Below are 17,225 nucleotides of genomic sequence, written 5' to 3'. Positions count from 1 at the left end.
ACAAAGCAAGGTCCATAAATACATAAATGAGCAAGTTTGGGGGTGGAAAAACTTGACTGGCATGCACAGAGTCAACCTAAAAGAACACCTTTGGGATGAAATAGAGCACAGATTGTGAACCAGGCCTTCTCTCCAACATCAGTGCCTGACCTCACAAATGTGCTTCTGGTGGAATAGCCAAACATTCTCATAGACACACTCCTAAACCTTGTGGACAGTCTTCCCAGAAGAATTGAAGCTGTTATAGCTGCAAAGGGTGGGCTAACTCAATATTGAACCCTACTGACTAAGACTGGGTTGCCATTAAAGTTTATGTGCATGTAAAGGCAAGCGTCCCAATACTTTTGGTAATATAGTGTATATGTCAAATGAAAGCAACTCTAACACCAATGGCTGGGGAAAGCGTGGTTTTCCATTTCAGCTGTGATGGGTCTCCCAGGTGGTTTATTTTGGTTCATATAAATCTTTGGAATACGGTAAGGGAGTGATCAGATGTTCAGCTGTCCAGCTTACAGAATGACTAGCTTACACTTTACATTGCAGCAGAGGTTACTCCAGTGGTTTGCAAGTTACTAAGTAATGTGAATGCTGTCCAGTGTATGGTTTTTGCACTACCTGTAGGTGGGAACAAGGAAAGTTCTCAAGTCTCCATGGGCCTTCCTTATGACAAGCTCTGATGAACCCTAGCTACTGGCTCCACCTTCCTGTAACATGGAGGTATAGGTAGCAGTGATTAAACTACAGCAGAGAGTGACTCCACACCTGGAGTGAACTAAACCCATCCATGATATGATAAGCATTCATCATTTATTCATCTTTTGAGTATCTGTCTTGTAGAAATTCATAAATTCTGAGTAATAAAACAGAAAGGTTGTGTGATTAATAGAACTTCAGAAGTCAGGTAGCCAACCTAAAGATTCAGTGTCCAGTCAATAAAGCCCAATAAGGATCGGACCCAGAAAGGTAGAAAGACAAGCAGGAAAACCAGAGACTGTGTTTTGAGAGGAAACATGCAGGTATCCTGTTCCCCCTTACCACCCTTTTCCTTCCATACTCTTCATGCACATGTGAAATAAACCCTTCAAAAATTGAATCAAAATGACTGGCGGTCATCATTCTAACCAACTTGAGGACAAGGACTTCAAGCTTAGAAGAATGTGCCTACTATGACACAGTGTCGAGTGAGTGAGTCTGAGGCATTTATAATGGGTAGCTGAAGAGTCATATTCCTTTAAAATGTGTCCACCTGCTTCTCAATAGTGCTATACAAAATCACTTCTTTTTTCTGGTAGAATCAGATATTTTCTGTAATTTGAGGAAATAACAAAACAAATGCAGCCACCACCTCTAAAGACTGGTAAGACTGGTATATTACATTTTTGTTCTTGGGTTTAGATATAGCTTATTCGATTTACTGAATCTGGGGCTGTGCTGCTAAAAGCTTAGAGAAGAGCATTAAATGAGGCCACAAAACAAAAGGTGGCTAGTTTTATTGACCTTTTTGGGCACATTGGCAGTAATACACTACAGCCCTAATAAGCAATTTGAATGTTAATTCTAGAGATCGACCGATTATCGGCAACACCGATATATCAGGGGCCAATATGCACTTTCCCAGATATATCGGAATCGGCCTTTTGATTTGCCGATACTGCCGATATTTAGGGAAAGTGCTTGTATCGGGGTGATACCTGATGCTAGAGGCATCACCCCAGTACCGGTGTCCATAGCCGATGGTCAGCTGAGTTGTAATGACAACCGATGCGGCTTGCCCCAGGTCTCTCCTCCCACAAAGAGAGCCAGGCATCCTACCTCCACCGCCACCGCCAAAGAGAAGACCCGGGTCTCCGGAAGTGATGGCATTCAAAACAGCCAAACTTTGTGTTTTGAATGCTTTTCGGTGCTGAGGAGGGGTTTAGGGTCTTTCAGACCCCCAGATCCCTCCACAAGGAGTAACATTTTTTTTACATGTGTGAAAATATTGGCAGATATCGGCTGATACCAATATCCGATGACTAAAACATCGTTATCGGTATTGGCATTAGAAAAAAACTATATTGGTCGATCACTAGTTAATTCTACAGCAATATTACAATTATACCACCTATACAGACAATAAAATGTGTGCCCTTGTCAGCTTTTCTTCTTCCAGTCAAAACCCCAGTGTGAGGTGTAAAGATGTTACTTGGATATTTCCTGGAGTGCAGCATCCAGCATAGGAAGACTTGGAGCAATTAGCTGTGGATGAACTTTCCTGATGGCTTGGGATAAGAGGCCTCTCTAATTTCATACAATTTTCTGTGTTGCCCCCAGTTGAGTGTAACAAGCTGCCATTTCCTTTTGCTAGGTCTTGGAAGGGAATGCCTAAGGTTCCCACTGAGATTCAAGCTGAAACTGTCATTCTGGTAGTGCTGCTGGAGGGTGATGTTCCTGGCAGGTGTCTTACTTTAATGAGTCACCAGGAGCTTTGGTTCTTAAAATAACATAAGGTAAAATAAAATTATCACATCTTGATTGCCACAGTAGTTTGCATCTTCTTTCAGATGTATCTTTGCTGTTGTCGCTGGTGTCCATAGCCTGTCTTTCTGTATCCAGCTTTAATAATGTGAAAAAGTAATGACATTTTTTTAATTGTTTTCTTGAGTTTCGCTATTTGTGATGGATATTTGAATTAATGTACAGTATATCAGTGGCTGGCAGGCTATGATTTTCCTCAAATTTTATTAAGTAAAATTGAGCAGATGGCACTAGAGTGTGTAAGATTCCAGTATTTACATGTATTTTGGAGTCTGCTTTCAAAATTAACAAGGCAATTAAAATTGAATTAGAGCCAAAGCTTTTTTTTTTATATAGTGGAAAAGTCAGGACCTCTGCCTGGCTTTTATTGCTATCTGTGTCTTTGGTGGGAAAATCCCCCCCCCCTACACTTTCTGTTTCAGTTGTCACTGGAACAGAAATTGACAGGCGATCTGAATTTTGACAGTTGTTTGATAGTGGTTGACAAATCCTTTTACTTATATTGCCTCACAGAGGAGACATTTCCCCAATGGTAGATAGCAATAAATTCTGTCAAAAATCTGGAAAAAAAATAGCTGGAGTTGCACTTTAAATTTGTGTTCAATAAGTGGAAAAAGTTTTCAAACTATTTTACACTTAGAGGTTTCATTTAATCAATGGCTTTGGAATTACCTTCCCTAACTTAATCAGGTCCTACCTAATTTGTGTCTCACATGCTCCACTTCCTAAGTACTACAGTTTACTGTGGGTGGATTTCAGCAACATTGGCAGAGCCATCAATCCGTAAAAGCAGCGGGCAGGAATAGGTGTTGAGTGAAAATAAGTAAAACAAAATTAGAATAAGATTTATTTTTATAATAATTGGCGTAATCTCCGCTGCCCCGCACACGTGCGCAAACGCAAATGCACGCCCAGGGTGAGCACACACGTATTGAAACCATGGTTGAACCATGTGACAAATCGCAGTGAAAGTCAAAGGGAGAACAATAATTCTAGCATAAGAACTCCTGGGTAACTCTAAAATGATGAGTTGTAAAGGCTTTTAAAGTGTCACCTATGGAGATTTTGGGGTACCATAGGATATTTTATATTTGCGATATCACTAGTGCAAGCAATTTTAGGACTTGGCATGTTTGGTATCTATTTACTAAACACAACCTTATATTTTATATTTTAGAAAAAATAAAAAAAAGGGTATTATATTGTGTGTGTTTGCACTAAAATTCAAATTATTAAGTTCTTTCTAGAAAATTTGCATTTAATAAAGTCAGCTAATGAAAAATTTGCTCTAGAGCTGAACTAGTTAAGCTACATATAGGTAAATTCTGCATGCATTAAGGTAAAAAAAAAAAAAAAAACCTTAGAACCACTTAACCTCCCTGGCGGTATGATTCTTTTGGATTTTAGGTGCTGAAAGCGGTACCATTATTTTGCATGTAATTCTTGTGAATGAGCAGCCCAAACCAACTGTATACATTTATTATATATATTATATATACATATTATATATATATATATATATATATATATATATATATATATATATATATATATATATATATAATGTATACAGTTGGTTTGGGCTGCTCATTCACAAGAATTACGTATATATATATATATATATATATATATATATATATATATATATATATTTACATAAAAAGTACAGTAAAACTGCAGGAAAGGGCACTATGGGGGGGCAATGTAATGTGAATTTTTTTTTATTTTGAATGGTATCAGTGTGTTTGGTGTGTTTTACATTTGAATTTGCCGCCGGTTCCCCCCCCCTGGCGGACGTCACGTCGCCGGAGACGGAAGCCGGGATCCACAGACGATCGGGAGTAAGCTCCGCCGCCGCATACAGCCCGCATTCTTCGCTGGATCCCGGAGAAAAGGTAAGTAAAACCTCTACCAGGATCCAGCGATCTTCCTAGCGCTACCCCGAGTGTGGCTCGGGGTTACCGCTTTTGGCTCTAAAATCTAACCCCCGAGTCATGCTCGGGAATAGCGCTAGGAAGGTTAAGGACCAGGCCTATTTCTGACACCTGGTGTTCACAAGTTAAAATCAGTATTTTTTCTAGAAAATTACTTAGAACCCCCAAACATTATATACTTTATTTTAGCAGAGACCCTAGAGAATAAAATGGAGATTGTTGCAATACTTTATGTCACACCGTATTTTCGCATTGGTCTTACAAACACAATTCTATAATTGTGAAAGAGAATGTTACGCCGAGTAAATTGATGCCTAACATGTTATGCTTCAAAATTGCGCACCCTCGTGGAATGGCGACAAACATTGGTAAGCTTTAAGAATTTCTACAGGTTACCAGTTTGAAGTTACAGAGAAGGTCTAGAACTAGAATTATTACTCTCGCTCCAGCGATCGCGGTGATACCTCACATGTGTGGTTTAAACACCGTTCACATATGTGGGCGCGACTTGCGTATGCGTTCGCTTTTGCGCGGGAGCTCGGAGGGACGGGGTGCTTTAAATTTTTTTATTTTTTCTTATTTATTTTACCTTTTATTTTTTATTTTTACACTGTCCCTTAAAAAAAACATCCCTTGTAATAGAAATAAGCAGGACAAGTCCTCTTTAATGTAAGATCTGGGGTCAAATAGACCTCAGATCTCACATCTACACTTAAAAGCAAAAAAAAAGAAATAAATGTAATTTTTTTTTCAGCAAGAAAACCTATTTAAGGCCGTTGGGCCGAAGTGACGTATGAAGTTGCTCCAGTCCTACAAGGCCATAGAGTCAAGTGGGGGCCATTTTTTCCCAAACATCTTGCCCTCACTCGACTTTCTGCTTGGGACACAGAAGGACTACCGACGCCTCCGGTAAGGAAGCGGCAGGGGTGGGCACCTCTTCCGCCCCCCAGCGACAAATCCGCTGCTAGGATCACTTTTATATGAAAGAGGACCGCCGGCCGTGTAGAAAAATACTGGGGTTATGGCAGCGGGTTTTTAACGTCAAAGTAGCAATGTAAAAACATGGCGGGCGGTCTGGTAAATGCGCTGTTCACATATGTGAAAAAACTCACACTGCTTTTGCAGTGCCATTAATTGATAATAGCACCCCAAACGTAGCAAGCAAACATGCATTTTATCACGAGCCAAAATGCGCAGCAATAATGCAAGATAAAAAAATGTGCAAACCAGAAAGTAGCAAAATGCTCCATGAGCTACTATTCCCGGGTTTGTTGGGCATAGGGCATCCCGTTGATGTCAATGGGCTGCCCTATGCATGTCAAACATAAAAATGTGCAAAAAACGTGCATCCTATTCTAGGAGAGAATGGGGCCTTAAAGTTTAGTCAATTATGGCTAACTGAGGATCATCAGCTCATCAACGCTCTTATAGGCCCTTGAAAGTCTTAGACATAAATTCATTATGGCATATATTAGAGTTGTAAATTCTGGTTCAAGCATCATAAACCTGGTCATGACCAATGTGAATAGTTAATATCACTTGCAAAAACTTACACAAAACATCAACAAAGGATATAGAATACATACTCTGAATACCCACTGTGTGCTATGGTGCCATAGTGTTATTGCAGGCTTTGATGCTGCACCACACATTTCTATCTATGTCAGGCATGTCCAACCTGTGGCCCGAGGGCCGCATGCGGCCCAGAACCGCAGGCAATGCGGCCCACTGCCCCCTGACAATTATTTCTTATTTTTTTTTGTTGGGGAGGAAGGAAGTCGAGTCAGGGGCACGGCCACAGCGACTTCCAATTAACTGTAGGTAGAGGCTGCCTCGGAGGGGGGGGGCGAGCGCTGCCGGTTCACAAACAGAGTGGATATCTCCTGCTTACCCGGCGGCCGCTGTCATACGAAGCCCCGCCTCCTGGACTGGCTCCTATGATAGACAGCACATTGGTGACCTCGATCATTGGAGCCAGTCCAGGAGGCAGGACTGATCCACACTCTGTGTAAACCAGCAGCTTTGTGTAATCCAGCAGCTCTGTGTAATCCAGCAGCTCTGTGTAATCCAGCAGCTCTCCTTTCTCTTCATTGCAGACTGCATTGGATGGGCACTCACTGGTGAGGCTGCATTGGATGAGCATGCACTGGTGAGGCTACATTGGATGGACACTGATCAGGCCGCATTGGATGGGCATGCACTGGTGAAGCTGCATTGGATGGGCACACACTAGTGAGGCTGCATTGGATGGGCACTGTTTAGGCTGCATAGGATGGGCACGTACTAGGCTGCAAGTGCCGTGCCATCTCCCAGCTGCCACGGGAGACTTAGGATGTCTGCAGTCAGTGACAGAGCCGCTGCTTCCTGTATAGTTCTGATTCTGTCACAGGCGGAGTGATATGAAATGCACTCCGCCTGTGACAGGAGCCATACAGGAAGCAGCGGCTCTGCTCTCTACTGCAGCCGCTGCTTCCTCCAGCAGTACCGGAATGACCAGCAGTACCTGCCAGCATTCTGCAAAATAAGTAGAAAAGGTATGTGCATTAGCGTGTGTAAATTGTTGCAATATGTTTTTTAATAACTAGTTGTGTTTTTTCATAATATGTCATGTCCTTCTTCATACATGTATCCCAGCATGTGCCTTGTTTCTGACTCAAATTACTGAAATGGTCATGGTGGTTAGAGTGTTCCTTTAATATCTCTCAGAAGAAGTTAACCTCCGTATACTGATTCCATTTCATTTGATCATCCTCTAGTTGTGTTAAATTAGTGCGGGGGGGGGGGGGTACGACGGCGTTTTATTACTTAAATACATTAACTATAGTATATATTTTATATGTGGCCCGAGAAAATTTCTCTACACTTAATGTGGCCCAGAGAAGCCAAAAGGTTGGACACCCATGATCTATGTCTTCCCCAGGTGGGCCCCTTTCCACTCAATATATTTACCAACATGAGAGAACTGAAACTGAGTATTAAAGCATAAACACTATAAGGCTCCATTCACACCTGAGGGCATTGTTTTGAGGCTTTTTTTGGGGCGTTTTTCAGGCATTTTTTGCAGGTGTTTGGAGGCAAGCATCGACATCTAACAAAAACACCTGTAATCTGCCATAAAAGAATCTCATGGACTTTTTTGAGCTTTAGGCATTTTGCTTCAGGTGACAAAACGCTCATATGTGAACAGGGGCCATTGAAATGAAGGAGTTTTGCTTGTTGGGTGTTTTGAGACTTCAGAGATGAGAGTTTTACGAGCTGAAAAACGCTCAGGTGTAAACAGGGCCTAAATTTAAACCTGCCTCTGTGGAAACTTGTGTTATAAATATCTGCATTTGTGTATACACATAATAACAATAATAATTATTATTATAAATATATTTCTTACTGCAAGGCCCCTTTTACAAGGGCTTTCCAATCCGGTCTGCCTGTCAGTGTTTCAGGCGGACCTGATCGGATGCTCCTTGCAGACATCTCTGCTGACACCTGCTACTATCCGATCCAATCCTGTCTGTGAAATTTGGATGGATGGAAACCCTATTTTCCATCCGTCTGGAGGATCAGATCGGATGAAAACAGACAGGCGGTCCGTTCTCATCAGATCTCCCATAGTGGAGAGCAGGGCTCTGACAGCTCCATCTCTGCAAAGTAAGCAGAGACGGAGCTGTCATCTGCCTGCTCAGCGGGGATCGGCGGATCAATTCCCGCTGAGCAAAACGGAGTCCGTCGGGCGCACCACCCATATAAGAGGACCCTAAGGCTCCATGCACAGCTCCTAGAAGCTGTTATTGGCGTTTTTTTTTTCTGCTCCTAGAAGCAAAATAGTGTTATCATTGTGTGCATGCACAATACTTTAGGCTATTAGTAATTTTTGAGCTTCAGCATCTAGGAGCAGAAAAAAATTGTTTTTGTAGAGTTTCTTGGACCGTTTTTGCAGCAGAAACACTCCTAAACACTACTAATGGTGTTTTGTTTTTCTTTTTATAAAGGAATTGCAAAACCGCTAATAAAACGCTAACGCTCCTAAACGCTCTTAAACGCTCCTACACACTAAAACGCTACTAAAATGCTACTACAAAAAGCTATTACCAGATTTTTTTTTTTTTTGTGTGCATGGAGCCTTTTTCACAAAGGGGAAACACCAGATTTTTTTGTCTTGTATTGCATAAAATCTCATTTTGCTTGTGCCTATATTTAAAAAAAAAATACTGTCAGGTAAAACAGCCTAAAATAACCACTTAATGCATCCTTGGCATTGGCAAAGCTGAATTATTTATACAGTAATATAAGTTAGCAAGTAACACTCATAAGTTAAAAAAAAAAAGTGAAATATGCTGACTCCTGCTGTGTAACCCTGGATAAAGTAATGCTCAGTCCAAAAAGCCCATCAGAGATAAACACAGTTCTTTTTCAAGACTGTTTTAAAATATTTAAAGTGAACCTGTGTCAATTTGAATGTTATACCCAAATCAAAACTAAAATAGAGTCAAGCTCCTAAATACATAAACTAAGGGGGTGTGACCAGACCGTGATAGTGGAGAATCAATAACACTGAGCACTCTTGTTCCTATACACGGCACAATGAACATCAGAACTGCTCACCATCATAGCAAACAGCTATATTCCCATCTGCAGGCACTCAAGACCAGTATGGTGCAGAAAGGTGCAGGATAGTCACACTAAAATCAGACTACAGGAGGAGCAAGAGGGCAGAGTTGTAAAGATTAAAGCAGTTCTTCTTTTCCTCCCCCCTCCTCTGCCATATTTGGAAAATGTTATTTGGGAAGGGGGAGCGATTACCTAGTTTTGACAGGTGCTTATTCCCACTTCCTTTTTGATTGCCTAGGCGAATCAAGGGGCAGTTCTCCCCACCCTGGAACTTTCTGGGACATGTCACAGGTCCCAGAAGGCTGCAGGACCATTCACAAAGCGCAGTGCAGTGGGAAGCCAGCTCTGAAGCGAAAGGAGTCATAGCTGGCTGCCGACAGATAACATGCCAGCACCAGGGACCCAAAGACCAGTGAAGAAATGGATGAGGAAAGTGCTGGATCCTTGAACAGGTGAGTGTCTGTTTTTTAAAAGTCAGCAGCTACAGTGTTTTTAGCTGCTGACTTTTCATTTTTAAAGTAATGACTAAAGAACCATTTTAAGATCAGCCCATAACTGTTGTATGTATATTGTGTAAAAACTCTGAGCCTAACATTAAGATCTGAAAGTGGTGTGTTGGTGAACTTGGAGACATCCCAAGGAGATAATTAAGACCCCCTAAAGGGGAAAGCGCATTGTGACCTATTGTCTTTATAGGTCAGGTTGTTCAGATGAGAGCACAGAGCGAATGGTGGGGGAACTCACGTGGGCAACAATACACAAGGACAGTGACAAGCATATAGTGGAGACATCAATTATCATGCTACACAGATTTAATTGGGAACTGCTATTATTTTGGGGTGCACATAATACTTTAATATGGGTTAGAATATGGCTGGCATGCAAAAGATTTTATTTAATTAATTTGTGTGGCAAAGTTTGTGTGTGTATATATACTATATATATATATATTTATAGGAGAAAAGTGATCTGGCAATTATGTTTGAGCAAGGAAAGTATTTCATATAAGTAAATAGCATAATAGCATATTAGCATAATAGCACTATAGCATAAAATACCATAAATAGGTATAAATGGTTTATAAGCTTGTATATAATACTGTTGAAATAGGCATTTTACTAAACCATCAATTACATCCATTACATATATATATATATATATATATATATATATATATATATATATATATATACAGGCGGTCCCCTAGTTACAAACATCCGACTTACAAACGACTCCTACTTACAAACGGAGGGAGACAACAGGAAGTGAGTAGAAATCTACCTGTAGAAAGGGAAATTCACTCCTGTAAGAGTTATCATGGGAAAAATATGTCTCCACTGAAGCTTTATCACTAATCCTTGTCTCCACAACAACCCAAAATTTTCAAAATCCAATTGTCATTGGGACAGAAAGTGAGGTGAAATCTTCTGAACAGGGGTACAGACAGCAAAACAAATGGCACAGGGGTGTTAACCCTTCCCCATGCTATCCATAATACTTGAAAATGATTTTTTTGGCTGGAGCTAAGCTTAAAAAACATACATGTTCCGACTTACAAACAAATTCGACTTAAGAACAAACCTACAGTCCCTATCTTGTTTGTAACCCGGGGACCGCCTGTATATATATATATATATTATAAAAAGCACAGTGATGGTAATTTGAATAATAGATGAATATGTATTTGGCACAGTAAACAGTACATATAGTATACAGTATATATATTTTTATAGAGAAGGTGTACATTTATAGAAGTGGTGTACATTTCTGTTACATGTGGGAAACACATATCAGTGGAAGCAGTAACTAGGATTTTTTTGTCTATATTTTTCATTTCATTTATTTACATAGACTAAGGTTGTGCAGAGATTTATCTGTATAAAGTGCAGGTTAAAGTTTTGTGAATGCATAAATGGCAAAACAAGCTTCTGCTCAACTGAGCCTTATTTGATCCATATCCTGAGCAGGTACCTTGTTCAATGTCATGTTCCTATTTGGCAGTGAAATCCAAGCCTTACAGACTCAGGCGATTCAGCAGTTACAACAAAAAACCTAATAAACACAGCACCCATCTTAGATCCCTCATGTCCAAACTTGAGGATCAAGAAAACATCTCACTGTAACAATTTTTACATAGGAGGTCTACCTCAAGCTCCCAGAAATCCTGACCTGGAATCTTAAACACAGTCCAGGAAAGACCATCATTACCGAAATTCGCCTTGACAGGGTGCACAGAACATTACAACCCTGTGGCCTACCATTGGAGAAACCATGTGACGTGTTGTCACCTTTACTATTATGAAGAGAAGGAACTGATCCTCCAAAAGACGCAAACCTCAAATTTATTTTTAGGAGGTATACCTCAAGTCTACTTTGATGGAGTCCTGATCACCATCTAAGTAGAGTGGAGATGCAGGGATGCTGGGGAGATAGCTAGATGATGGAGGCATGTAAACTGACCACATTTTCAGAGATCAATAGCCATGATAAACATGGTCAGTTTACAGAGGGAAAGACAGGAACAGGCAGGATCAACTAGGCATTGTATAAAATAGAAAGGAAAAATTTACATGGCAAAAGCACTATGCTATATCTTGTGCATTAAACGAACAAGAGCACGTTTTTTGTTTGTTTTTTTTTTTTGTTATTGTTTTTCTAGGGTAACAACTACTTTAAGCTCACCATTATGTTAAATTCCATACTTTTATGGTCAAATGTTATCTCTTCTCAAAGCCCTGATTGTATCACAATACTCTAAAAATAAAAGTTTAGTGGGTAGCTTAGGAGAAAATTATGCTTGTGACATCACTGAGATCAAAGCTAGTTAAACTGCTAAGATCAAAGCTAGTTAAACTGCTTAAGTATCCTAAAAGTTACGTTGATGTGATAATATCGAAAAGAGAAGATGATGCAGGGTGGTAGATGTGTCTCCCAGAACAATGGGCAGCAAGAAAAGAAAAGGATTATATTCATCATGCAGATGAATTACTACAGGCTGAGATTACACTCTGTGCAATGATGAGCTCTTCTGAAGTGCTAAAGTACTCATTGTCAATTCCTTAGAAAAGTCTGACATGGCCAAATCTCTAACTGATCATTGCATTGGTCAGTCAAAGTGGCGCAGAATATTCTCTGTATGGCTATGAGAAGAAAGTAATGAACCCTGATTTTGTGTATAAACTACAGAAAGGTAACAAAAACTGTTTCCTGTTCATATATTCCCTGCGAAGTGAACAAATGCTTCTGCTACAGCAGACTTTATCATGTTTAGCCGATGTTTTGCATTTCATTATCTTAAGGCTCCTTTCAGACGGCCGCTCCGCTGCTTTAGTCCGCTGCGTGACTTTTTTTTTTTTTTTTCCACGGAGCGGATGACATTTCTGTCATCCGCTCCGTATGCCCGCATATCATCCCATCCGTTTGCGGATGATATGCGGACATAATGTAAGTATATGGCATTGCGGATGTCAGCGGATGACACCGCTGACATCCGATTTTCCTTCCTTTCCGTTTTTTACACGGATGGAAAAATGGGGTTCTGTTCCATTCGTAAAAACGGAACAGAACTGAAAGGAGGAAAATCGGATGTCAGCGGATGGTATTCCGCTGACATCCGCAGTGCCATTCACTTACATTAATGTCCGCAAATCATCCGCAAAAAAATAGGATGATTTGCGGACACACGGAAAGCAGCGGAGCGGCCGTGTGAAAGGAGCCTTCCTCTACTGGCACCAGCAGGAAAAAAAAAAAAACACAACTATTTACATTGCTTGATTTATTCAAAAGTTTATAGATTTACTAATAATTTATGGTGTATTATTTGAAGCTGAATATAGCAGAAGATTAATATGACAAAACAGACTTTTTTTTTTCCTTTTAGCCTGTGTTTTTTTTAAGTTGATGATTACAAACTTAAGCCTTACTAGAAGAAAACCTGACCTGACCTATAAAATAAAGCCCCCTGGATCCTAAGTGCAGGCTGTACACATGGCCTCAGCTTCCAGATCACAGTTAGGACCATTCCCTCCAGAAGGTAGGCACCACCTTTTTTAGCAATTCAACTGTATAATTGGATAGCTCCTTGACAGGTAAAAGTCTCAGTAGTCTCAAAGCAGCAGAGCTTAATCTTGGCTTGGAGAAAAGTTGAGATCACTTATTATACTAACATTAGCACTTTCTATACAAGTACTTGCAGTCACCGCTTCCACATTTTCGGGCCAGGCTTGATTTATTTTAACCTTTATTGTCAATATGAGTCTTTTATTCAGCCAGTTGTATATCAAAGCTGAAACTCAAAATTACAGGCACTGAAAAGGATCAGATGAAATGATGTGCTGAGATGAACATGGTGCCATTCTGAACTCTCCATCTGAAATATTAGACACTTGGTTGCTAATCACCTGACTTCAAAATTCTAGCCTACTGCGCCAGAACAGTCAACAGCCGGAATACAGGAGTTCTGGCTTTACCAAGACTTCACTGAGTGTGTACTGACATTTCTTTTGTTACAGTGTTCCTTGAAATAAAGAATATGCTTTTACTTAAATCAACCCTAGATAATGATGTTTGTTCTATAGAATTTTCTTTATGTCTACCATATGAATATATAACACCTAATGATTTGTTTTGACTATCCGCCTTGGTAACCATGACAGCAAAAGCTTATTCCAATGTATAATTGCCATGTCTATTTAGTTGTCATGAGCAATGCAATATCAAAAAGGATCTCACCTGTGAGGAACTAAATCTAGGCAGTAATTAAATAACCAAGATTTACTGTCCTATCTATGATCATCATTACGGTTCTGCTTTCAAAAGCTTAATTTTGTCTATGCAGAAGACCTTATTCTTGTAAATCCAGACATTCAACCATTATAAAAGATCTACTCCAAAATTAAACTTAGTAAGGTCATCATAATCTCTAGAACGCATACATTTTTAAAAAGCAAACAGTGAATTAAGAAGAAATTAAAAAAAAAAAATGCAAAATAAACTAAAAATCTTACCTTTCACAGGCTCGGACAGTCCATGCAGCAATTATCCATAATGAAATACTAAAAACCAACAGTACTGTTCCGGGGCATATTGTCATTAAAGTCTTCATTACAAAACGTGTGTTAAAGTTTATTTTGTTTAGTGCTCCAATGCTTCGTGAAGAGGCATCAGTAAAAAGTTTACTGTGTAAAAGCATAACTCTGGCAATGAGATATAGTCTTAAGAACATTGGTATAGACAAAATAATATCCACATCTGCTGTAGCTGTGGATGGGGTATAAGAGAAGGCAAGTCGTGCTGTCCATGTAAAAGTGTAATTTCCTGGTATGGGGTGAATTGCGCACACCAGTATTTCCACGCAGATGAAGAAAATGCGCTCATAGGTCATGGCTATTCTCCAGTCATCGGCTCCATTATCCACCATGAATAACTGCAACAAGAAGACATTTAATCAGCAGCTTCTCTTATTTGCGTATCTAAGCCCACTAACATTATACAATTTCATATAAATCAACCCTAAAATATTATTTCAGGCTTAGGTGCACTCTACTGAATATGACCACCCACTGGATTGTTTTATGCAAAGCCTAAAGTTTGGTTTCATCCACCTTGTGATCAATTCTCAAAACATTCCAAACTCAAAGCCAGCAAAGGGCATGTGACTGTAGAACTTGGTATAAACATGTTGTTTTGTCACACTGCGAAATGAGCACAGAGGCTGAAATTTGTAACAGACCGGATCCTAGAGAGTTTTACCAAATCAGCAGATTTAGACTTTTGGACTGCTTTAAAAGTGTAATTAGGTATAGCAGAATATTCAAACACTGATTAATGTAGAGGTGAAGGTAAAAGTATAATTATAGCTCCTGGTTTCAGCAAGAAATAGAAGTATAATTCAAAAATCCATCAATTTTATTATATATAGCAAGGGTTGATTTTCCAGTCATTATGTGAAGTGTTTTTTGCTTTACACGGCATAATTTGCTTATAAAGATTTAAAGAATATGTTATCCCAACATTTCATATTCCTAATATGTGTCTGTTGTAACTTGCACTTGTGTTAAAAAAAAGTCTCCTCTTCTCTTTGCATTGCTTTCTTTGTGTGAATTACCTGGTAATCCTGCCAGTTCCCCTGCTGTCCTATTAACAATTTACCCCGCTAGGCATGAGAGCACACCCATCTCAGCATGGTCAGTTTTCTGGCTGTGTTGGGAGCACGGCCTGCCTGTCCTCCTATGGCCTGTGCTGACATGTCCCACTGCAAAGCCATTCACTGGGAAGATCAGTGTACTGCTCTTTCTCCACCCCTACTTCTCCAAGGTCCTTATGCAGGATTTTGTGATAACTAAAAAAATGTAAAAAAAAGTGGGTTTTGCCTTTTATTTATATTTTAAAAGGAATGGGTTGTTTTATAAGTTAAGGGTTCACGTATACTTTAAGCTACACAAATAGTGAGGCAACATTTTTTGCTGTCATGGTTACGAAAATACTCTTATACTTCTAGGTATGTGTCTAACATTCATAAATAGCAAATCACCTCAAAATATAACTAGGGGTCTCCAGTATACAAACAAAGAAGTTTTTCCTTTAACCAAGTGATTATTTCTTTAACAAAAATTGGCTTGATTAAAACTATACCATGGATGGTCTGTCACAGGAGGGGTGAGGATTGCACTATGCAGGGCTTCCCTAGGGCATAATAATGAGCACTTTAGAACAGATCTGGAAGTGTTTATCACTGCACACAGAGATTTTAGATCTGCCTGACCGAACGGCATAGGAAATGGTAGTGAAATTTCTGACACATTCTTTTGTAACCACACAGTGCAACTACATGTAACATGTACCTCCAGTTTTCTCTTAAAGGGGAAGGACATGATATTTTCAGTGAGAACATGTTTTACTTAATACTGCAGTAGTAATTTTTTTATATGCCTTTCTCATTTTTATAAGATTGCTCAATATAATTACCGTATTATATTAAAAATAGAGGTTTATTAATAGTCACTACAAGTAGCTCTTAGTGGTTTAGTTAAATCATTTGGTCTCTCTCTTTACAACAGTTAGGCCTCATGCACACTGAGCATAAAAAATTATGTTTTTCTGTGCATTTGTCTTTTTTTTTCTAGCCTCCAAACCTCCCTTTATTATAGCCTATGTGGTTATGCACACATATGCATTTACAGGCATATTAGAAGAGAAGCGTTTAGAGGCTGAAATAAAAATCACCTGGGTGTTCAGAAGAGGAATGTCTTGGCAGAAAAATGCTTGACTCGTCTAAATGCCTGGAAAATCATCTAAACGTGCCTAATATACTGTATGTCTTAATTTTCTGACCAGTGGAATGAATGAATGCCCAAATGCTTGACAAGCCTATATGCACCTAAATGCATTTACAAATGTGTTTTTTATCTGCTTTTCTCCAGACAATAAAACAGGCATCGTTTCCACTGAGTGGTACGGTACGGTTCGGTTCGGCAATTTTTGCTGTTTCCATTGTCAAAAGTTGTAAATGGTACCCAAATTCCGAACTGTACCGTACCACTTTTTTGGTACCCTTTCATTGGGGTACCAAGCACATTAGTACCATACCAACAGGGTGGAGCAATACTGTTGAGGTACTGTTGAGCTTAGGTACTGTTGGCATTGGAAATGCAAGCCTGATCAAGGTGTACTGTACCGAACCGTACTGAACTGTACCGAACCGTACCACTCAGTGGAAATGGGGCATAAGGAGCCGGACAAATACCCAGTGTGCATGATGCCTTAAAGCGGGCCTGAACAGTGGAAATTTGCTATTTTATCATGACAATTTGAAAAGGTTATCTGTGTTAAAGCAGTACTTTGAAAAAAATATACCTTTTGCCTGGTATTCCTCTTCAAAAATACTAGAACACTTCCAGTGCCTTGAACATCATAGCTTTATAGCATATCTGCAGTGTAACATCATCAAAGCCACTGCTGGCTGTGACAGCTAGTCTCACAAGATATAGGGTGAAGTTGATTTGGTGATGTCACTACACTGCTTCTCACAGCTGTATTAGTGAAATGTCATGCAAGTCAAATACAGCCTAAATTTGACATTTATGACACTTTACTAACAAAAATGTGAGGATCTTCAATATAGTGCTGGTGATTTTTCATCCTTTTACTGTGATTTTGGACAGCACCATC

General features: G+C 39.6%; 1 protein-coding gene across 1 annotated transcript in view; it reads right to left on the bottom strand.

The window, feature by feature from the left end:
* The window catches only part of KCNN2 (potassium calcium-activated channel subfamily N member 2), a 287,144-nt gene that overhangs the window by 225,957 nt on the left and 43,962 nt on the right, over nt 1-17,225 (bottom strand). Inside the window, exon 3 of the mRNA XM_082243717.1 lies at nt 14,063-14,481. Coding sequence (XP_082099843.1) covers nt 14,063-14,481 — 419 coding nt within the window. The remainder of the gene's footprint in view (nt 1-14,062; nt 14,482-17,225) is intronic.

Source organism: Pelophylax lessonae (assembly GCF_965119305.1).
Source record: "Pelophylax lessonae genome assembly, chromosome: 1".
NCBI lineage: Eukaryota > Metazoa > Chordata > Amphibia > Anura > Ranidae > Pelophylax > Pelophylax lessonae.
The sequence above is the reverse complement of the archived record's forward strand: the minus strand, read 5'-3'. Positions and strand labels throughout refer to the sequence as shown.